The sequence below is a fragment of the Acomys russatus genome, chromosome 3 (assembly GCF_903995435.1).
Source record: "Acomys russatus chromosome 3, mAcoRus1.1, whole genome shotgun sequence".
NCBI lineage: Eukaryota > Metazoa > Chordata > Mammalia > Rodentia > Muridae > Acomys > Acomys russatus.
In genome coordinates this window covers 81,751,484-81,773,394 of record NC_067139.1, presented here as the reverse complement: position 1 = coordinate 81,773,394, position 21,911 = coordinate 81,751,484, and the positions used below count along the sequence as shown (strand labels likewise).

Below are 21,911 nucleotides of genomic sequence, written 5' to 3'. Positions count from 1 at the left end.
CTGCTCCCCTCGCTGTGCCTGCACACGTAACAGTAGTTCTGAAGGAGAAAACACCGTGCCGTGCTAATGTAGTCTCAGCCCTAGAGACTGCTTTCTAAAAAGAGAAACACTGGACATTCTGTTGAGTCTCTGCATGATTACTGTGCAATCTTTTTCCAGACTATTCCAAGGAATCTCTGGGCAGTGAAGAAGAAAGCGGGAAGGACTGGGACGAGCTAGAAGAGGAAGCTCGAAAAGGTGGTTTGAAAAGTGGTGCTCATGTGTTTATGGTGGCATCTCTAACAGTTCTTTGAGACGCTAATGTTACAAGCTAATGAGAGCCAGAAAAGAACGCTAGACTTTTTTGGGCAGGAGATTGGGGAGATGAGTTTGGATCCCTAGAGCCTACATAAGAAGTGGGCACAGTGCTGCCTGCCTGCAGCCCAGTGCTGGAGAGGCAGCGGTGTGCGGGTCCTTACGGATACTGGGTGGCCAGTCTAGCCACATCAGTGCCCGCCAAGTTCAGGCCTGGACCCTGTCTCACGAGGCGGAGAGCAGCTGTGGGAGACAGTTGAGTGTGCCCCGACACACACACACACACACACACACTCACACACTCACACACACACTCACACTCACACTCACTCACACACTCACACTCACACACACACACACACACACACTCACACACTCACACACACACTCACACACACACTCACACTCACACACTCACACACTCAAAACTCACAGGTAGAGCTTGACCAAACGGAGAGATCTAGAACAGCCCGTAGGCTGTAAGTTGGCTTGATTCCATCTCTTCAAGCCTTTGATGCGCACAGAAGTGAGATTCCCCTTAGAATGCTACAGTTAAGAATATCGTATAGTTTGGTGTCATTACTCTAAAGCCAAACCCAAAATAGAAATTAAAAATTAAAATGAATGTGTTAGCTGCTGTGTCCCTGGCATTGTGGCAAGTGATTTGGGCAGGTAGCCTTTTGATTCTCATGAATAAGCTCAGGCTCAGAAAGATTAAGCACTTGTCTTAAGTCAAGCAGCTAGCAGCTGACTAGGTGATGATTCATACTACCCACTAATAGCAGGTATCTTTTTTGTTTTCTAGACAGGGTCTCCCTGTGGAGCCCTGGCTGTCCTAGACTCACTTTGTAGACCAGGCTGGCCTCGAACTCACAGCGATCCACCTGCCTCTGCCTCCCGAGTGCTGGGATTACAGGCGTGCGCCACCATGCCTGGCTAGTACTAGGTATCTTAAGCTAACAAATCACTGTGCTTTCTGCTTAGCGGACCGCGAAAGCCGTTATGAGGAAGAAGAAGAACAGAGTCGAAGTATGAGCCGGAAGAGGAAGGCATCTGTACATAGTTCGGGCCGTGGCTCTAACCGAGGTTCCAGACACAGCTCTGCACCCCCCAAGAAGAAGAGAAAGTAATGAGAACCTTGGGTCCTTTGCTCCATTCTCTCTGCAGACAACTCCTAAAAATGACGTGACATAGAAACTGTTTTTCCTTTTGGTTTCATTGAAGTTTTGCCGTTTGTGTTTATGGGTTTAGGGGCCATTTGTGCGGACCAAGCTACTCGGGGAATTCCAGGCCCACCAGGACATGTGCCAGCGGCCCCATTCAGATGGCTGGCAAGGGAGGCAGTGTTGAAGGGCAGAAGGCTCCTCCCACTGTTGATAAGTGCTCTTTTCTTCTGACAGCCTATCTATCTTTGCTGTCTCAAAGCTGAATTACCAAGACAGAGGTATAAGCTGACCATTAACTATTTCTACTATGATTCTTTCTTTACTTTTTATTTTTCCTGGCTTTTTGAGACAGTCTCTCTGTGCAGACATGGCTGACCAAGTCACTGTAGACAAGACCGGCCTCAAACTTGAGGTCCTCTTGCTCTGCCTTCCAAATGCTGGGATCACAGGCCTGAGCTACCACCATACAAGCATGGCTCTGGTCTCGGGCGCAGTCATGTTCCCCCACCCCACACCCCCGTCCCTTTAAGTTCCAGATCTGAATCTCAAGGTTCTTGGGCTTTACTGATGGTGGTGATGTAGGCAGCTGAGCTAAGGGCACAGTGGGTGGTGCCTGGTCTTAAGCTTTCCTGGTGTCTTGCCTCGTGCACATTGTGGGGAGTCTCTGCGGCCTTGGAAGACATAAGCACTGGCACTCCGTGGCTGGGTTTTTCTCTCCTTAAAAGTCTTTCTGTGGTACACAGTGCTAGAAGGCAGAGTTAGCACTGTCTCTTCTGATTCATCTACGGAAGAATGGTCATGCCTCATAGACTCCAGGTGAAATCTAGATGGAGGCTTAAAGGAGTCAACACAGATCTGAACGAGTGAGTCCTGTCTTGGCCTAGAATATCTTAACAAGAAGAAAAGCGGGGAGAAGCCACACCTACGAGGCTGGTCTCTGCTGCTGTGTCCCTGTGTTGCCGGTCCTGACGATCAGCTTTGAAGTCCTGGGGATGTTATCTTGCCGTCCTCCCCTGCAGGGTCTCTGCACCCACCTGCCCCACTTTGCCGCCTCTGTCCTGTGACTTTAAGAGAAGGGGCTTCTCAGATTTTATGTTTGTTTGTTTCCTCCCCTTAGCAGTAGGACTTGATATTTTGAATTTTGGAAGAACTAAAAGATAAATAAACTGGGATTTTTTTGTTTTGTTTTGTTTTTTGTAAACTTGTTTTATGACTATTTCTTTGCAATTTCTGACGTCAAGAAGTCTTGCCTACTATAGTGTTAAAGGTGTTAGAAGAAAATGCCCTGAGCGACTAGTACCACAAAAGTTCACTGATAGTTGTAAGCCTCGCACTAGTGTGAGAACAGACAGCAGATAGCACAGGAGACCAGACTCATGGCATAGCAAGTTACTTTATAAGACACTTTGACTGTCATTCCCTCAACGTAGAATGGAGTAGAGCTTATTTTCATGAAAACAGATCTTCAGTCATCTCCTTGTAAATGCTGTGCAGGGCGGCGGCAGCTCTGACGGACACCTTCAGCCTTCCAATTTGGACGGCCTGGTTTCCGGGGCTCACAACTGCAAAGAAGGGGCGATAGCTAGGCACAAGCAATGTTCTGTTTATACACGTTTGTTTGTGACAGTCTCACTCTGGCCTATAACTCACTGTGTAGACCAGGCTGGCCTCCTCGAACTCAGAGAGATCCTGCCTCTGTCTCCCTAGTTCTGGGATTAAAGGTGTATGCTTGTCTCCACCTAGATAATGATATACCTTTAATGCCTAGTGTTTGTCCTCTTTTTGTAGGAAAGTGAGACTAATACAGTTTGGTGTACACACATGAAGAAAAGGCTAAGGAGCTTTGGAGACATAAGGAGAGCATGTAAGCCAAAACAGGATTAAAAAGGAGTTTTAAGGACAGTCAAATGGCTCAGTGGGTGAAGACACTTGCTAACAAGCTTGACTTCAGCCCCCAGACCCTACATAATGGAAGACAAGGCCCTGACTCCTACACGTGTGTACACATACATAATGTTTTTTAAAATGTAACTTTTTCTCCACTTCTGGGCATCGAATCTAGAGAAACCTAGATGTGTTCCAGAACGAAATACATGCAGCTCTGGGGAAGACTTCCAGAACATTTGCCCATCACCTTCGCATGCTAGCAAAAGTTACTCATGAGTAAACGGAACTAAGAAATAGAACATTTTAAGCCAGGCAGTGGTGGTTAATCCCAGCACTCAGGAGGCAGAGGCAGGTGGATCTCTGTGAGTTCGAGGCCAGCCTAGTCTACAAAGTGAGTCCAGGACAGCCAAGGCTACACAGAGAAACCCTGCCCCAGAATAACAAAGAAACAGATTTTATCGCTCACTCTCTAGTTCTTGCTCTAGGATATCTCTTCCAGATTGAAGTATCTGCCACAGTTCAAGGTATGCGTAGCCCACATCTTGACAGTCTGTCTTTTCTTCATCCAGAGGCTCACTTACCACTGTAAACTTTAAACTGAAAAGAAAAATCCATTCAGCTCAGCACTGATAACTTAGGTCCTAACATTTTCTGACTAAAATATCTTTGAAAAAAAATCAGCCAGACGTGGTTTAATCCCAGCACTCAGGAGGCAGAGGCAGGCGGATCACTGAGTTTGAGGCCAGCCTGGTCTACAAGCAAGTCTAGGACAGCCAAGGCTACACAAAGAAACCCTATCTCAAAAAAACAAAACACAAATTCTTTTGAAAAAGTAACCATAAATAGTGTTTTCCCTGAATCTGCATCTCTAAGGCAATAAGTGCTAAACGTCAGCAGTCAGTTTTGGGAAGGGCTAGCACCCACAGAGGTCATAGAACAATTTTTGGGAGTTGGTTCTCTACTTCAGTCCAGGGGGTTGAATTCAAGTTATGGGACTTGGAAGCAAGCACCTTTTTTTTTTTTTTTTTTTAGATATATTTATTTTGTATGGGGGTGCTCTACCTGTGTGTACACCTGTCCACCAGAAGAGGGCATCAGATCCCAGTATAGATGGTTGTGAGCCACCTTGTAGTTGCCAGGAATTGAACTCAGGACCTCTGGAAGCGCAGAGCCATCTCTCCAGCCCGGGAAGCAAGCACTTTTAACTATTAGTCTCTCTCGCCCTTTTTGAGCATCTCATGTAGCCCACGCTGACCTGCAGCTCACTACATAGCTAGCTGAGGCAGGCCTGCCTCCACCTCCCAAGCCCACGCTGACCTACAGCTCACTACATAGTCAGCTGAGGCAGGCCTGCCTCCACCTCCCAAGCCCACGCTGACCTGCAGCTCACTACATAGCTAGCTGAGGCAGGCCTGCCTCCACCTCCCCAGCACTACGATTGCAGGTATGTGCCCCCTCTCCTTAGCTCCTACATTACTCTTTGAAAGCCAAATGCTGCTAATTGTAATGAGACAGCAGGAACAGGACTGAAGACTCAGCTCCAGGGCTCCACTGAAAGGGCAGAGCAACACTCACTGTGAGAAAGGGAGTGTACTCGGTTCCCAAGTCTACAGAAAGCCAGGCTACTGGCATTATGGGCTAGAGACCAGATCAAGTGGTGCTGGTAATCTGTGTCCCTCTTACAAGAGCATTCAAGCAACTGAAGAAACCACAAGTGTGAAGTGGGGGTTAGGATTCAAAACAAGCTCTGACAAGTTGCTGTCTACTGTACCACAGTCATGAAAGTCTAACATGACTTAGAAGAGGACTGCCTCTGCTAGAGAATAAAGGAAAGCAAGGTGTTTTAAAAGCCAGAGGGGGATGCTGGGTGTGGTGGCGCACGCCTTTAATCCCAGCACTCGGGAGGCAGAGGCTTGTGGATCACTCTGAGTTCGAGGACAGCCAAGGCTACCCAGAGAAACCCTGTCTTAGGAAAAAAAAACAACAAAACAAAAAAAGCCAGAGGGGACGAAAAATAGAAAACCATATATGCAGGCAAAGCAAACACCCATACACATAAGTAAAAGGTGTATAAAATTGTGTGTTTTACTGCATACCAGATGCATGCCTGTTTGCCTGCAGAGGCTGGAAGAGGATGTTGGATCCCCTGGAACTGGGGTTATGGTTTTGAGCTGCTGTGTAAGTGTTGTAAATCAAACCAGGGCCCTCTGGAAAGACAACCAGTTCTCCAGGCCCACACATAAGATTTTTAAAGCATTTGTTTAATACAAGTGTAAGATTGATATTACAATGGCATTGATATGCCTGCAATACTTCTATATATGTGAGAAATTAGCTAAGTAACCTTAGAATGTCTAAACGTTCTATCTGCCCCATGTAAGACAACTGTTAGGATTTGAGTCATTGTTGTCGTCCACACATCGATCCCTGACCAGGTGAAGCATGAACTAAGCTTAAAGTAACTGGTTAGGCAGTCAGACACATGAATCAAGTAGACAGGAGATCCAGCGGAAAGTGTAGGTATTAAAATATTAGAGTGAGCACACTGCTAAACTCAAACTTTCTAAGTCCCATCTGAATATCTGCACTGTCAGTTTGAGAAGTAGAGACTTACCGTCCCACATCAGGGTCTTGAGCATGCAGCATGGCAAACAAAAACTGCCTTCGGCGGTGTTGGCTCACTGGGTCCAGGTCTATCACTGCAGGAAGGTGGAAGGAAAGCACAGGAGACAGGTAAGGCTGTGGCTCGGTGGTATAATGTATGCCTAGTGCCAAGAGGTTCAATCCCAGCGCTCGGGAGGCAGAGGCAGGTGGATCACTGTGAGTCTGAGGCTAGGCTGGTCTACAAAGCGAGTCCTGGACCGCCAAGATAACAGAGAAAAAGCTACTGTTGCTATTTGTATACAGGGCTCTCATGACTGATAACATCCAACACCAGGTAGACAGCGGCAAAGCTGGCCCTACAGGCTGGCTCCCTGTTCATAAGGTTTCGTTGAAAACAGCTAAAATTGAGCTGGTTATGGTGCAAGCCTTTAATCCCAGCAATAGTGAGGCAAAGCCAAGCAGATATCTGAGTTCAAGGCTAGCCTGCTCTACATTGTGAGTTCCAGAACAGTCAGGGCTACATAGTAAGAGCCTGTCTCAAAAAAAGAAAGAATGGCTAAAACTGAAGCTGTAGAGATGGCTTAGAGGCTAAGAGCAGTGGCTGCTTTTCTAGAAGTTCCCTCTGTATTTCCAAGAAGATCCAACCCCTCTGGCCTCAGCAGGCACTGCCTGTGTGTTGTGTGATGGTGTACACACATGGCTTATAGAAAAATACCCATACGTGTGAAATAAAAATAAATCTAAAACTTTTTTTTTCAAGATTTATTTGTACAGCATTTTGCCTGCATATGTGCCTGCACACCAGAAGAGAAATCTAGAACTCATTATAGATGGTTGTGAGGCACCATGTGGTTACTCGGAATTGAACTCGGGACCTTTGGAAGACCAGACAGTGTTCTTAACCTCTGAGCCATCTCTCCAGCCCCCATAAATCTGAAATTCTTAAAAGAAAATAACTAAAGTTATCTACGCAGCCAAACAGTGGTGGCACACGCCTTTGATCCCAGCACTCCGGAGGCAGAGGCAGGTAGGTGGTTCTTTGTGAGGTCAAGGCCTGCCTGGTCTACAGACTGAGTTCTAGGACAGCCAGAACTACACTGAGAAACCCTATCTCAAAAAAAAAAAAAAAATTATCCAAGATAGGAATATCTACAATGAGTAAATCACAGAATTACAATGGAAACATTATTTAGATATATGACTAAATTTGTAAAATAGCTGAAAAGTTAAAAAGCTTTTACAAAGAGTTTAATCATGGCGTAGGGACAGAGTGATTTGTAAAGAGATTAGAACACATGACTGCTTAATTACAATCTGTTTTTTAGGATTGCTTGACATTTTTACACCATGTGCATGTACTTCATGGGGACATATAATAACTAGAGGAGATGGTTGGCTTCACTCCCATCAGAAACCCAGAGTAGATTTGATCCAAATTCAGTGTCCGCTTGCCCCCTCTGCCCAGTCACCATGCAGGAGCGCTCACCCTTGCAAAAGTGGAAGTGGATTTCCTCGCCTGCCCTGGGTTTCCTCAGGGACATTGGGGTCTCTGTCTCTGACAGAGGCAGATCAAAGAATTTGTACTCCACGTAGACCTGCTGGATACTCTGATCCGACATGACTTCAGCCTCAGGGCAGAAGGCCAAGGAGATGATTTCAATACACATCTTCTCTGAATCCTGAAATGGAAATAATCGTTTCCTGGAGGCTAATGGGGGTGCAGCGTTAGCATGGTACCCTAAAAACTCATTGTGCCACACTGGCAAATCATTTACTGACCAGCCGCAGGCAAACCGGGTCCCGACAGCCACAGAGGCACTGCGAGATCTGTAAGGTCTGTTTCCTACTGAGTCACTAGTCCAGCTCAGCCTTCCCCAGCTAGCCCCACAAAGAAGGAAGGAGCTGGGAGTGGTGCCTCACTGGGGAAGCTGAGGCAGGAAAACCCTGAGTTTAACACTAGCTTGTGTTATGTAGTAACCTAGAACTTGCTCTGGAGACCAGGCTGACCCCAAACCTGCCTCTGCCTCCTGAGTGCTGGTATTAACGGTGTGCAACTGCGCTGCTTCTTCAAAACCACTTCCTTGCAGTTTTCTTCGAAATAACCCACACAAGAAAACCATTGACTTCTTTTGGGTTTTGTTTTGGTTTTCAAAATGAAAGAATAAGACAAGATAGATTAGAGGAGTGGCGAGAGAGCTCTGAGGTCAAGAGCATTGGTTGCTCTTCCAGAGGACCCAGTTTCGATGCCCAGCCCCCACATGGTGGCTCATAGCGGTCTGTAACTTCAGTTCCAGGGGACCTGGCTCGAACTTCAGGCCTCCAATGGCACCAGGCATGCGGGTGGTGCAAAGCTGTTTGTTCTTACAGCGCCACTATGGGTTCAGCTGGTGCTCCACACTATTTCCCCAAAGGGATGTGTGCGTGCGTGCGTGTGCCTGTGCCTGTGCCTGTGCCTGTGCCTGTGCCTGTGCCTGTGCCTGTGCACGGGTGTGTGTACACCTGCACGCAGTACCCAGAGAAGCCAGAAGATGGCATCAGATCCCCTAGAACTAAAGTCACTGCTGCTTGTGAGCCGCCATGTGGGTACTGGGAACTGAACTCAGATCCTTCTCGGGAGCACCCAGGGCTGCTGCTGAGTCACCTCTCCAGCCCTGTGTACTTGTTTTACTATCCCCACCTGGTACAGCTTGCTTACATAGGCTCCTGCTGCATCATAACTTCAGTGTCTAACACACCCCGCCACCATCTGTCCCCAAACCTCCACCTTTGTTTCCTTTGCTCTGATCCTTTTTAAACTAGCCAATCTCATATCAGGCAGTGGTGGCGCATGCCTTTAATCCCAGCACTCAGGAGGCAGGCAGATCTCAGTAAGTTCGAAGCCAGCCTGGTCTACAAAGTGAGTCCAGAACAACCAAGGCTACACAGAGAAACCTTGTCTGGAAAAAAACAAAAAACAAAACCTCCAGCCTTCATTTCTCTCTCTCAGAATGTCTACTGCCTGTTTTCTATAGCCTCGCATGCCTTTAATCCCAGTACTCAGGAGGCAGAGGCAAGCAGATCACTGTGAGTTCGAAGCCAGCCTGGTCTACAAAGTGAGTCCAGGATAGGTAAGGCTACACAGAGAAAAACCCTGTCTCAAAAAACAAAAAAAAGAGGAAAAAACAAAAGAAAAAAAAATGTGCTAAAAAAAAAAAAAAAAAGAAATGTGCTGAAGGCCTAGGAGTTAGATCCCTAATAGCTAACAGATAAGGAGAGGAGCCACAGCGAGGTACTGAAGATGCCAAATTTCAAAGAAGGCAAACTTGTAGCTTCTTTCTCACCCTGCTGACCTAGCAGCCAGGCAACAGAACTTGGCAGCTTCAGCCATGTGGTTCTGGATTCTGAGTGGAGAAGGATATGGAAAAGGGGTACGGAATCTTCCACTGTGGCTAAGAAAGGCTGCTGAGGTCAGGCACGTGTCAGGGGAGTCTCTGCATCGAGGCCCAGAGAAGCTATAGTGTGAATCCGTCAAGATGAAACCTGGACTCTCCTGCAGACCTCAAGATGCCAGAGCCATGGAAATCTGGAGCCAGGAAGAGCTGCCAAAGAGGTGTGAAGCCAGCCCAAGAGAAAGAAACGTGCTTCCATCAACAAAACTGGAGAGAGCTGGCCCTGTGGTGCACACTTGTGATCCCAGCACTCAGGAGGCAGAGGCAGGTGCATCTCTGTGAGTTCAAGGCCAGCCTGGTCTACAGAGTGAGTCCAGGACAGCCAGGAACACACAGGAAAACCCTGTCTTTTTTTTTTTTTTGGTTTTTCGAGACAGGGTTTCTCTGTGTAGCCTTGGCCATCATGGACTCGCTTTGTAGACCAGGCTGGCCTCGAACTCACAGCGATCTGCCTGCCTCTGCCTCCCGAGTGCTGGGATTAAAGGCGTGCGCCACCACACCCGGCTGCGGAAAACCCTGTCTTGAAAAAAAAGAAAAAGGAAAAGAAAGGAAGAAAGAACAAAACAAAACTGGCGAGAGTTGGAGAAAAGAGCCATCTCATAAGCCCTTTGACATCGGTCATAGAAATATCAGAATTTGTAGTGCGCCCTGCTAGGTTTCTGTCTTGCTGCGGTCCAGTATTCCCTTACTGTGCCTCCTTCCCTTGCTTTTGTGAAAGTAATGTGTATCCTGTGCCACTGTCTGCTAGAAGTATATAATTTGCCTTTTTACTTCTACAGGGGGCCATAGTTAGGAACTACCTTGGGTCTCCTAAGAGACCTTGGACTTTGAGGCACTGTTTAGCCACGCTACAATATGGGGACTTTTGAAGCTGTACTAAATGCGTGCTTGCATTATGGTATGGCTACACACCCATGGGGGCCTCCAAAAGCTCTTGCATTTTGAATGCTTGGGCCCCAGTTTGGGAGTGTTTAGGAAATATGTCCCTACTGAATGAGGTGTGTCACTGGAGGTGGCCTTGGAGGTTTCAGCAGCCTAAGCCAGCCCCAGTCTTGTTCTCCTTCTTCTGTCTGCAACTTGTGGATCAGGTGTGAGCTCTCAGCTACTTCTCGAGTGCCATGCCTGCCAGCCTGCTGCCGTGTTCCCCACCTTAATGCTCATGGACCAACCTTCAGAAACTGTCAGCAAGCCCCCATTAAATGCTCCTATCTTTAAAAAAAAAAAAAAAAAGACTACCAGCTTAAATAAAGGCCTGGTGGCCTTTTCTCCCACCAATAGGACCGCTCTGCTGATAGAACAGAAGGTAAGTTCAAGACTGGATCAGGACGTGCTTAGCTCAAAATCATAGACCTATTAGCCTCCCCATCTTTGTTCAAACTGACCAACCCTAAATTCAGGGAGGAAGATGAAGAAAATGACCCACAGACAGACATGCCCACAGGCCAGTCAGATGGAGGAAATGATTCGGTTGAGGAGACTCTACCGTGTGTAAGGTTGGCAAGACTTAACTAATACAGGGACCCAACAAAGTGCGTGCCTGTTGTAGTCCCAGAACCCAGGAGGCTTAGGCAGGACTGCCACTAGTTTGAAGCAAGCCCAGGCTTCAGTATAAGGCTCCTGTCTTGAGCAAAGTAAAAACAAGGAAAGAGACCAAGCCCTGACTTAGGACTCATTCTACATGCCCAGAGCCCATCACTAGGATGAGCATTCTGTAATCACTTGTGCAAGCATGAGCACCTGCAAGGATCCATGTGCTGTGATGAACATCCAGCACTTAGCACACAGCACAGAAACTCAGTCTACATCGGCTGGGACAACTGTGCCTGCATTAAAGGTCATGTATTTCTCTAACTGAGTGCTGAGTATCCGCTAAGGGGAAGGAAGGCAGGCCAGGCATTGTAGCACACATGTCAAATGCCAGCACTCAGCGGGGAGAGGCAGAAGGGCCTCTGTGAGTTCCTAGGCCAGCCTGAGCTACATGGTGAGACTGTCTTAGTTGGTCACTGTTCCACTGCTATGAAGAGACGCCACCACCAAGGCAACTCTTATAAGAGAAAGCATTTAATTTAACTGGAGGCTGGCTTACGGTTCAGAGGCCTAGTCTATTATCAGCAAGCCAGAGCTTGGCAGCAGGCAGGTGTGGTGCTAGAGACTTAACTGCTGATCCACAAGCAGAGGAGAGAGAGAAGGAGGAGAGGACGAGAGAGGATGAGGAGAGAGAGGAGAGGATGGAGAGAGAGTGGAGGGAGAGAGGAGAGAGAGAGGAGAAGAGGAGAGGAGGAGGGAGGAGGGAGAGGAGGAGAGGAGAGAGGAGACTGGGGTCTGGCATGGGCTTTGAAACCTCAAAGTCTACCCCCAGTGACACACTTCCTTCAACAAGGTCACACCTCCCAAATCCTTGTAATCCTTTCAAGTAGGAAAGCTCCCTGGTGACTACGAATTCAGCATATGAGCCAGTGGAGGTCATTCTTATTCAAACCACCACAGAGAACCTGTCTTTAAAAAGAAAGGCCAGGAGGGTGGGGGTAGCGCATCCCTGTCATCCCAGCACTCAGGAGGCAGAGGCAGGCAGATCTCTGTGAGTTCAAGGCCAGCCTGGTCTACAAAGTGAGTCCAGGACAACCAAGGCTACACAGAGAAACCCTGTCTAGAAAAAAACAAAAACAAAATGGGGAAAAAAAAGAAGGAAGAAAAAGAAGAAGAGTTAAAAACCGGCAGAACAAAAACATTTCTCAGAGCCCTCCCACAAAGAGTCCCCTCCCTTCTTACAGTCCCCATCTCCCCACGGTAAGTCTGCTCAGCTGAGCTGGCTATGACCAAGTCCACAGTGGAGGACATGAGCGGCCAGAGATCCAGATAGAAGAGAGCAGTGGTGAACTCAGCTGTCATTTACACCCAACTAAGGAGGCCCCTTCATCGCTGTAGCAACAGACTTCCGTTGACACAGATGCACTTTTCACCTAACTTGCATTTCTCAACAGGCCTCATCCGGGATTTGGATTTCACACGTGTAGCCACTGGGCACTCAGTGCCAGTAACCCTTCTGTAACAGGTGACGGCCACGTTAGGTACTCACTGCTTTAGGGCACGTCTGAGATTGGGGTGTCACTATGACGTCGTCACTGTCAGTCGTTTGTGCTTCGCTGACTTCAGAAGGTTGTTCACAGGATTCTTGATCTGCTAATGGGGAGCCTGAAATACAGAACGCTGTCACAGCACCCCCTCCACGCCACACAGAGAGCCAGTGCCCACAGCAGCTCTACTGTCCGGTCACTTCTACTTCAGAATCTAATCTATGTTTCAAAGACTCACGTATTCCAAAAGTCTGTCATCACAGGCTAGATTTCAGGAGGGGGGAGAGGGAAGGGGGAGAGAGAAAAGGAAGGAAAAAAAAGTATGGGCTGGAGGGATGGCTCAGTCAAGAACACTGGCTCCTCTTCCAGAGGACCTGAGTTCAGTTCCTGGCACTGGTAGGGCAGCTCTCATTCTAATTCTAGGGGGAACCTAACCAGTAACTCTAATCCTAGGGGGAAAATAACACCCTCTTCTGATTTTTGTGGGTGCCTGGTGTCATGTGGTACACAGACATACACACAGACTAAACATGCACACACAAAGTAAAATGTTAAAAAGTAAAATTTTATATAAAAATGAAAGGAGGCAGGCAGGTTCATTTCTGTAGGACTCAAAGAAGACAGCCTCACTGAGGAAAACCAAGCAATGCAACAGAGTGTGGTGGCCGCATCCCCAAGACATCTTCAAACGCTCTTCCCATCCTGGGCTCCTCTGATGATGTGACCACCATGCCCTTCTGATGGAGTGGTGGAGTGTACACGTCCCTCTGCTGGCGTAGATCTCTGTGACTTCAACTAACAATCTAGTAGAGACACAGCCAAGGTGGTGCATGACTGTAATCCCAGCCTTCGGGAGGTGGAGGCAGGAAAATCAGGAGCTCAGCGTGGCCCTCGCTACACAGTAAGGTCAAGGCCAGCGTGGGCTACATGGGGCCCTCTCTTTTAAAAATGTGTGTGTGGTGGTCCATGCATACGTTCACTGACAAGAGTCTTGGATCACTTGAGAGATGGACATCCGTGGTCTCACCTTAGTTGATGTAGAGAGCCCTCTCCCACCCTCGTGTTTAAGTTTCGGTGTCTGAGACAAGATCTCACTATTTAACCATGGTTGGCCTGGAACTCATCATGCAGACCAGGCTGGACTAGAACTCACAGAACTCCACTGGCCTTGGCCTCCTGAGTGCAGGCATTAAAGCTGTGTGACATCAAGTGCAGCCTTGGGAAGAACCTAGGTGTGGATGGCACCGTTCCCTGAGCTGGGGAACCCACCCCAATAACTTTTTTTATTTTTTGAGACAGGGTTTCTCTGTGTAGCCAGGCTATCCGGGAACTCCCTCTGTAGCCCAGGCTAGCCTCGAATTCAGCTATCTGCCTCTGCCTGCCTCCTGGGTACTGGGATTAAAGGTGTGCATCACTCTGCCTGGCCCCTGATAACTTCTTTTTACAAGATGCATTTGTGTATTGGGAGTTGGCTCTCTACTTCCAGCTTGGTTTGGAGGCAGGGTCTCATACAAGAACCTCCAACTGATTGTTCCGTCCTTGCCTCCCCTAGGGCATGCTCAGACTGTAGAGGCGAGGCACTGTACCAGGCAAAAGCAGTCCCTCAGGTTACTGGGCAGGCGATTTTACCTACCAAGTCATCTTGATTGCCTTCCTGAGAATCTCTGTAGTTTTCTCTGTCTAGGTCTTAGATTTCTTTTGTCAAATTTACCCCTAAGTGTTTTATTCCTCCTTATGATGCTGAGAGAGGACATGTCTTCGGGATTTGATCTTTGGAAACTTCATTGCTCATGTGTGTAAACAGGGTTGATCATGGTGAGTCACTCTTATGCTGAGCTAGCTCTCCAACTACCCCCTTTTCTTCAAAACATGATTTTTTTTTCTTCTTTTAAAAAAGTATTTATTTATTTTTTTTTTTTTTGAAACAAAGTATCTCTTTATAGTCTTGGCTATCCTGGAACTCACTCTATTGCCAGACTAGCCTCAAACTCACAGGGATCCACCTGCCTCTGCCTCCCAAGTGCTGGGGATTAAAGGTTTGTGCCACCATAGCCTGGTAAAACATGATTTTTTTTTTTTCAACTGAAATAAAGATAGGACTACTTGGCCTGTCTGTCATAGCACAGTCCTTTAAGCCTTCAATCCCAGCCCTCGTGAGGCAAAGGCAAGTGGATCTTTTTGAATTAGAGGCCAGCTTGGTCTGCAGAGTGAGTTCAAGGACAGCCAAGGCTACGCAGAGAAACCCTATCTCAAAAAACAAAAGAAAAAAAAAAATAGGACAACTTGCTTTCCAAACGTGTGTAATTTTTTACTTCTTTTACTCCCCTGGTTTCACTGGTTAGAAAAAAAAACAACATTTGCATACATGAAATACAACTAATAAAATATTATTTAATGCATGTGGATGTATGCCTGTATATATGTCTGCATATATGTATATGTATACATGTCTGGTGTCCTCAGAGGCCAGAAAAGAGTGTAGTTATTTTCTGAAACTGAAGTTCCAGATGGTTGTGAGCCACCATGTGGGTGATGAGAATCAAACCGGCATCCTATGGATGAATAGCTTTTAACTATGAGCCACCTCCCCAGCCCAGCCTTGCTCTATGTTTAACTATGAGCCACCTCCCCAGCCCAGCCTTGCTCTGTGTTTAAAAAAAAAAAAAAAAAATCTTGACTTCACACATAAACTGATAATACCCCTCCTACTTCTTGGGGGTTTTTGTTGTTGTGTCTGTTTGTTTTCCGAGACAGGGTTTCTTTGTGTAACTCTGGCTGTCCTGGACTCATTTTGTAGACCAGGCTGGCGCCTGCCTCTGCCTCCTGAGTTCTAGGATTAAAGGCGTGCCCCACCACGCCTGGCCCTCCTATTTCTTTGTAAACATTAAAAGCTCAAAGGAAAGTTAACATATTATGAAGACAGGAAGCTGCGCCTGCGTGCTAGCTATCTGTAAGCATACGGAAAGGTGACGTTGAGAATTCACGCCTTTGTTGACCTAATTCTCATTTTTCTTATAACATAAGAAAAAAGTAGGAGCACTAATGTTTCACTAGTGGGTTATCACTGTGCAGTGGTTTGAACAGGAATGGCGCCTATGGGCTCACACAGTTGCCCCAGTTGGCAAAACTGTTTGGGAAGGATTAGGAGGTGTGCTCTTGTTGGAAGATGTGTGCCACTGGGGACAACTTTGAGATTTCAAAAGTCAGGCTGTTCCCAGGATAGCTTTCCACCTCATGGTTATGTCTCAAAATATGAGCTCTCAGCTGCTTTTCAAGCACCAAGCCTGCCTGACGCCATGCTCCCTGATGCCGTGCTCCCTGCTGCAGTGGTGTGGACTTGCTCAATGCAACTGTAAGACCCAAAGAAACCCTTTTTTCCCCCTATAAATTGCTTAGGTCACACAAAAAGGGAGGGGGGGGGGCAGGCAGTGGTGGCACACCTTTAATCCCAGCACTTGGGAGGCAGAGGCAGGCAGATTTCTGAGTTCCAGGCCAGCCTGGTCTACAGAGTGAGTTCCAGGACAGTCAGAGCTACACAGAGAAACTCTGTCTCAAAAAACAAAACAAAACAAAGTAAAAAAATATTTAAAAAAAAAAGTCTTTAGAAAATAATTCAGGAGCTAGAGAGGTGGCTCAGTGGTTAAGAATGCTCCTTCTACAAGACCTGAGTTCAGTTCCCAGCACCTATATCAGGTACTCACAACCATCTGTAACTCCAGCTCCAGGGGATTCCATGTCTTTGGTCACCACAGGCACCTGCACTCAGGATTCACATGCACACATCCTCAGGTGTGTGCACGCGCACACACCCCCACACACACATGCACACATCCTCAGGTGTGTGCACGCGCACACACGCACACACACACACATGCACAAACACACACACAGATGCACACTGACACATAGTTCAAAGTCATAAAAATAAACATTATAAAAGAAAATAATTCAACGATGAAACAGAAAGACTAGATCTTAGGCAGTACCGTTTGCAGGCTGTGAGAGGTCCTCCTGCCTCGCTGCCAAATGGGATGACTCCTCTTCCTTGTCCTGAACTTTCAAACCATCATCCTCGGACATCTGGAACCCAGAGAACCTCCACTCAGTGTGGCACACCTGCTTCAAGGCAAGGACAACAACGCTGTGGGGGTGGTACCATCTTACATTGCTTTCCTAACGCTGGCCGTTGTGAACTTTAAAAACTCAGTCCCTTTTAAAGAAACGCACAGCATACGTATTACCAATGTTCTCAGCCTCAGTTGTAGTTTGTGCAGCATTGATGTGCACTGAGTTAAATTACACTGAGAAGAGGCAATCATCTGGGGCTTTAGAAATGCATGTGGGCCAGCCTGGTGGTGGTGGTGGCACACCCTGTAATCCCAGCACTCGGGAGGCAGAGGCAATCAGATCACTGAGAGTTCGAGGCCAGCTTGGTTTACAAAGTGAGTTCTGGAAAGCTAAGGCTACACAGAGAAACCCTGTCTCGGGCAAAAAAAAAAAAAAAAAAAAAAGAGAACAAGAAATGCATGTGGAAGCGGCTTGGAGGCTCTATGCCTTCCTTGCCTTGGCTGCCTCTCCTCTGATGGCCGCAAGCGGTCTCTCCAGGCTCTCCTGGGTCTCACCTGCTGTGTGTTTTCATTCAAGATGTTACGGCTCAGATATTCCATTCTGTTCTTGCCTTGAACACCTGTTCTTTTGCTGTGTTTTCTTCTTGAGTAGCCTGCAATTTGGTGGTCTTTTTCCTTCTTTTCTGCTGTTGGAGATGATCTCTTCACTTGATGCTGGACAGCCTCAGTGGGAATCCCCGTAGATGCTGACTGGTCCTGCGCAGATGAACCAGAGACAGGCAGCCTTAAACAACCACAGCTCAGCTCTCATCTTCCTTCTCCCCGGCGTTTGCTCCCTCTCACAGCAGCGCCCACGGCTCTGCTCCTTCAGGGCAGGGGGTTCTGGATTACACGCAGTTGCACATGTCCCTCGCGGGAGACTATCCTCTCCATAGGGTGTGGAAAGGCTGTCTGCCCAGGGAGTTCTGGAGAGTTACCTGGGGAAGAAAGAGGTCCAGTTCTTCTGCAGATGAGGCTTCAGGGCTCTCTTTGCTTTCTGTCTCCTCCACCTCGGCTTCTGGTGGCAGGACGCCCTCTGGGGGCAGGTACTGGGACTTCCATTCTAGTTGCACGCTGATGGATCCGTTGGGCTTCTCTTCCGAGTCCATGAGATTAAAATCACCTGAGACACGCAGGGGACCTGGTCAGACCTGGTCTCACGAGGCAGGCTACCGAGTATTTGAGCATCATTTCCCTTTCTCCCCATGTGAAAACCCACTGCATTTGTTAGTAATTTACTAACATACATAAAAATCCATAACATACAAAAATTAATGCGAGGCAACGGCGTTGTGAGATTATCATGGGGGAGACAGGCATTTCCCAGGTCCAGGAAGAGATGCTTAAAAGGTTCATGGAGAGCCGGGCGTGGTGGCACAAGCCTTTAATCCCAGCACTGGGAGGCAGAGGCAGGCGGATCGTTTGTGAGTTCCAGGCCAGCCTGCTCTACAAAGCGAGTCTAGGTCAGCCAAGGCTACACAGACAAACCCTGTCTGGTGGGGGGGGGAGGGCGGGGAAAGGTACATGGAGAAGAATGCCGCTTACTGGTCATCAGTCATCTAGCTGGCAGCCATGACAAAATCATCTTTACTGTCACTAAATACCTACGATGCTCCCGCCATCCCCAGAAAACCACCAGCTATGCAAGTGGTACCAATAAAACAAAGTGACATCTTCCTCAATGGCAGGCTTCTGACTTACAGTTCTGACTAACAGGGGAACTTGCCTCTCCTCTCAGGCAGAAGTGTCAAATATTGTTTTTTAAGGAACTGTGAAACTAACCTGGTGTGTCAGTCGGTGCACGTCTTTAATCCCAGCACTAGGGAGGCAGAGACAGGTGAATCTCTGTGAGTTTGAGGCCAACCTGGGTCTACAAAGTGAGTCTAGGACAGCCAAAGGCCGTTACACAGAGAAACCCTGTCTTGAAAAACCAAAACCAAAACCAAAACAACCCCGCCCCCCCAAAAAAAAAACCAAGCTGGGCATGTTGGCACATGCATTTAATCCTAGCCCCAGGGAGGCAGAGGCAGAAGGATCACTGTGAGTTTGAGGCCAGCCTGGTCTACAAAGAGCGTTCAGGACAGCCAACGCTACAGACAAAAACAAAAACAAACCCACCAACAACTGTGAAGGACTGTGATACTGGCCAGAGAGAGACCTCACATACTTCCAAAGGCACTTAGAGTTTAGTTACGGCTGACACTGCCTATCCTGGCTATGTTGCCTAATAAAAGTCTGGAAATCACTGCCTCTCTCTCTCTCCAGGCAGAACCCAGATAAGCCTTTGCTTGGTATACCCCAAATATGGAAGCAGATATGGAAGGCAGAACGCCCACTGAAGCCTGCCTTCATCGTCATCTCTTTGTCATGGTCATCTCTGATGTTTTGAAAGCAATGAGATTATGAGGGAGTGCCACGTTTGCTCAGATCAACAGTCTAAACAAAGGCGAGTACTGGGAAGCAGGAAGAGGCTTTTTTTTTTTTTTTTGTTCAGGTTTGTGTTTTTGTTAGTGTTTTTATTTTTGAGGCCTTATGATACAGCCCTGGGTGGCCTACAACACACTATGTAGACAGGGTGTCCTCTGCCTCCCAAGTTCTGGGATTAAAGGCACAAACACCATGACTGGTCCAAGTCTAAAGTAAGGTTTTCAGAGATGGAGGGATGGAATCTAGGCTGTGGGTTGAAACCCCTGGGAAATCCTGACTGAACAACTGAAAGGAGCTAAAGCATGTTTTCACATGAGCAAAGTCCTTTCAGATTTTAAAAGGGTGCTTTCCACTGGAGTGTGGTGGCACACGCCTTTAATCCCAGCACTTGGGAGGCAGAGGCAGGCGGATCACTATGAGATCCAGGCCAGCCTGATCTACAAGGTGAGTCCAGGACATCAAGAGCTACACAGAGAAACCCTGTCTCGGGGAAGGGAGGAAAAAAAAAGGAAAGAAAAGAAAAAGAAAAAAAGAGACACTTTCCAGGCCAACATGTCTTCAGCACTTACCACACAAGTCTAGGGCCTGCATTCAATCTCCAGAACCCACATAAAGGTGGAATGAAAGAACTGACTCTGCAAAGTTATTTTATGACCTCCACATGCATATGGTGGCATATTCACTCACAGACTCACAGCATGCATACATATACATAATAAAAATAATGGTTTTTTAAATGAAAGATTGACTGTTCCAAGCAAATAAGCAAGCAAAAGCAAGCTGAGGAAGGATAAGGAGATGACACTGGGCCGAAAGGTGCAATGCCCACCTTTGATAGACTTGTTTTGTGCCAGAGGCAGCAAGGGCACGTGGGCTCGGCCAAGATAGGAACCAGGTTCTGAGTCTTCATCGTCAAAGACGTATACAGACAGGGCTTCCCGCCTCAGATACTGGTCCAGGGCAGAAGAGACAAGCACTGGGAACAGAGCCTGGTCTCTAAAGGATGGGCTGTTGCTGGCTGGAACAGTGGTGGTGTCGTGGTCAGGAAAGGAGAAGAAGCGATACACGGCGTATGGGCTGGGCTGAGTTCCCCGCCGTCGGCTCCGCAGGCCGCAGCATGTGGTGACTTCAATCCGCAGCTCATTCTGAGGTGCCCAGGTCTCGGATCTGGACTGGAAGTTGATCTTGGACTAAGATAAAGGGCAGCCTGAGACGTTGCTATAGGTGAAGAGCACATAGGAGCCAAGAGCCGTGACCTAGAAACCTGCGCTGCCAGGTCATGAGGAAGCCTAAGGACCATGCCTGCCTGCCCCTGGCGCGAGATGCTCACCCTCAGGCTCACCCTAGAGAATGAGCGAGAGTGGGGCTAGCTCTGATCCCACTTCCCACGCAGTAGGAGAACTGACTCCTGCCCGTGTCCTCTGACTTCTGTATGCATGCTGTGGCATGTACAAACACTATAAAATGAATTTGCATTAAATTTATTTAACTTAATTATTAGATTTTGTTTTGTAGAAATCCAGTCAAACTATAGCAGTGAGACTATCTGAAGCAGAGCTTTGGAGGAGGGGAAGGGTGGTCCAAAGGGGAAGAACTCAGCAGGTGCTCCCTGTGAGACAGTGTTGCGAGGTGTTGGGAGCTCTAATGGTTGGAATCCCAGCATGAGGCTATGGCTAGAGTGAAAAGACCATTTGAAAGTTAACGGCCCCCATATTTCCAACTTCAGTGATTGGACATGCAGGCACAGGAAGCTCACCAAGCCTATGAAAATGAACGCAGCAGGAGGGGACGGCCAGGCCAGACAGGTAGAAACAGGGTGACAAATGGGACTTGGCTAGTAAGTGCGGGGTGGTAGCTCAGGGTGTTAGAACTGAGTCAGAGTTTCTCTGTTGGCAATTGCAACAGACCTGTGCAACCCCTGTGTGTGAGGCATAGCCCCACAGGCCACCTGCATTTCAATGCCTATAACTGAGAGGGAGGGGGAGGGAGGAGAGAGAGAGAAGTGGGAGAGAAAGAAGAGATGGGGGGAGAAGAGAGGAGGAGAGAGAGGGGGGAGAGAGGGGAAGAGAGGGAAGAGAGGAGAGAGGGGGGAGAGAGAGCGGAGAGCGGAGAGAGAGAAGACAGAGGAGAGAGGAAGAAGGGGGAGAGAGGAGAGAGGGGGGGAGAGAGAGAGAGTAGAGAAGAGAGGTTGATGAGTTCACAGCAGAGAATACTCTGCTCAGCAGACTCTGGACTGGCTTTGCTATAGCAGCTTTTCACATTCAGCTGATGCCCATAGGGAGAGGAGAAGAGAGCCGGCCCTTTTTGCCTGGCTGATGTCCCTCTGAGATGCATGAGCACTTCTCTTTCTCACCTCATCCTTCTGGGCCTTCCCAGCTCCAAGCACATTGACTGACAGGTAGGCCTGGGCTTTCTTTCGCTTATTGCATGCCTGGAGGGTGGATTTTAGAGGCAAGCACAGCCTCATCCAGTACTCTAACGCTCCCAAGTCTTCTCCACCAGCTCCTGAACAGCAAAAGGCATGGAAGGCATAGAAAACAGAGTGTGGTAAGAGTCAAGACTAGAACAGAAGCCTGGCTGGTGGAACACCCGAGATCCTGGCACATGAGGGATGAAGCAGGAAGCTAGCCTGAGGCAGAGGATGAGAAGGGAAAACAACCAAAAGCAGGTCCAGGTTTTAGCTACATCTTCATTACTCAAAGCTTCTAGTCCTAAGAACCGCAAGAAGCCAAAAGCACTTACCAGTAAGTGTGGCCAAGCCATGGACTCTCGCCACAGTCTCTAGCACCTTGTCAAATGAAATCCATCCAGTGGCAAGGACCTGATGCTCACTAGCCACAGCCTGATGGAGATCAAGCCGGACTGAAGTTCCCTGAAGGTAGTGCAAGAAAAGGGCATCTGTCTGCACTACATACTGAGAGGTGA

The 21,911-nt window shown here is 47.9% G+C and overlaps 2 protein-coding genes across 2 annotated transcripts in view; one reads left to right on the top strand and one right to left on the bottom strand.

The window, feature by feature from the left end:
- The window catches only part of Supt16h (SPT16 homolog, facilitates chromatin remodeling subunit), a 41,187-nt gene extending 39,535 nt beyond the window's left edge, over window positions 1-1,652 (top strand). The window contains exons 25-26 of the mRNA XM_051143050.1: window positions 160-237; window positions 1,279-1,652. Of these exons, the coding sequence (XP_050999007.1) occupies window positions 160-237; window positions 1,279-1,424 (224 nt within the window). The 3' untranslated portion in view covers window positions 1,425-1,652. The remainder of the gene's footprint in view (window positions 1-159; window positions 238-1,278) is intronic.
- Window positions 1,653-2,831: 1,179 nt separating this feature from the next.
- Rpgrip1 (RPGR interacting protein 1) overlaps window positions 2,832-21,911 on the bottom strand; it is a 47,733-nt gene continuing 28,653 nt past the window's right edge. The window contains exons 14-24 of the mRNA XM_051143399.1: window positions 21,729-21,911; window positions 21,340-21,491; window positions 19,816-20,158; window positions 17,498-17,682; window positions 17,076-17,276; window positions 16,440-16,572; window positions 12,456-12,556; window positions 7,438-7,630; window positions 5,962-6,046; window positions 3,814-3,944; window positions 2,832-3,022 (exon numbers count right to left, since the gene is read on the bottom strand). The exon at window positions 21,729-21,911 is cut by the window's right edge and continues 264 nt beyond it. Coding sequence (XP_050999356.1) covers window positions 2,910-3,022; window positions 3,814-3,944; window positions 5,962-6,046; window positions 7,438-7,630; window positions 12,456-12,556; window positions 16,440-16,572; window positions 17,076-17,276; window positions 17,498-17,682; window positions 19,816-20,158; window positions 21,340-21,491; window positions 21,729-21,911 — 1,820 coding nt within the window. The 3' untranslated portion in view covers window positions 2,832-2,909. The remainder of the gene's footprint in view (window positions 3,023-3,813; window positions 3,945-5,961; window positions 6,047-7,437; window positions 7,631-12,455; window positions 12,557-16,439; window positions 16,573-17,075; window positions 17,277-17,497; window positions 17,683-19,815; window positions 20,159-21,339; window positions 21,492-21,728) is intronic.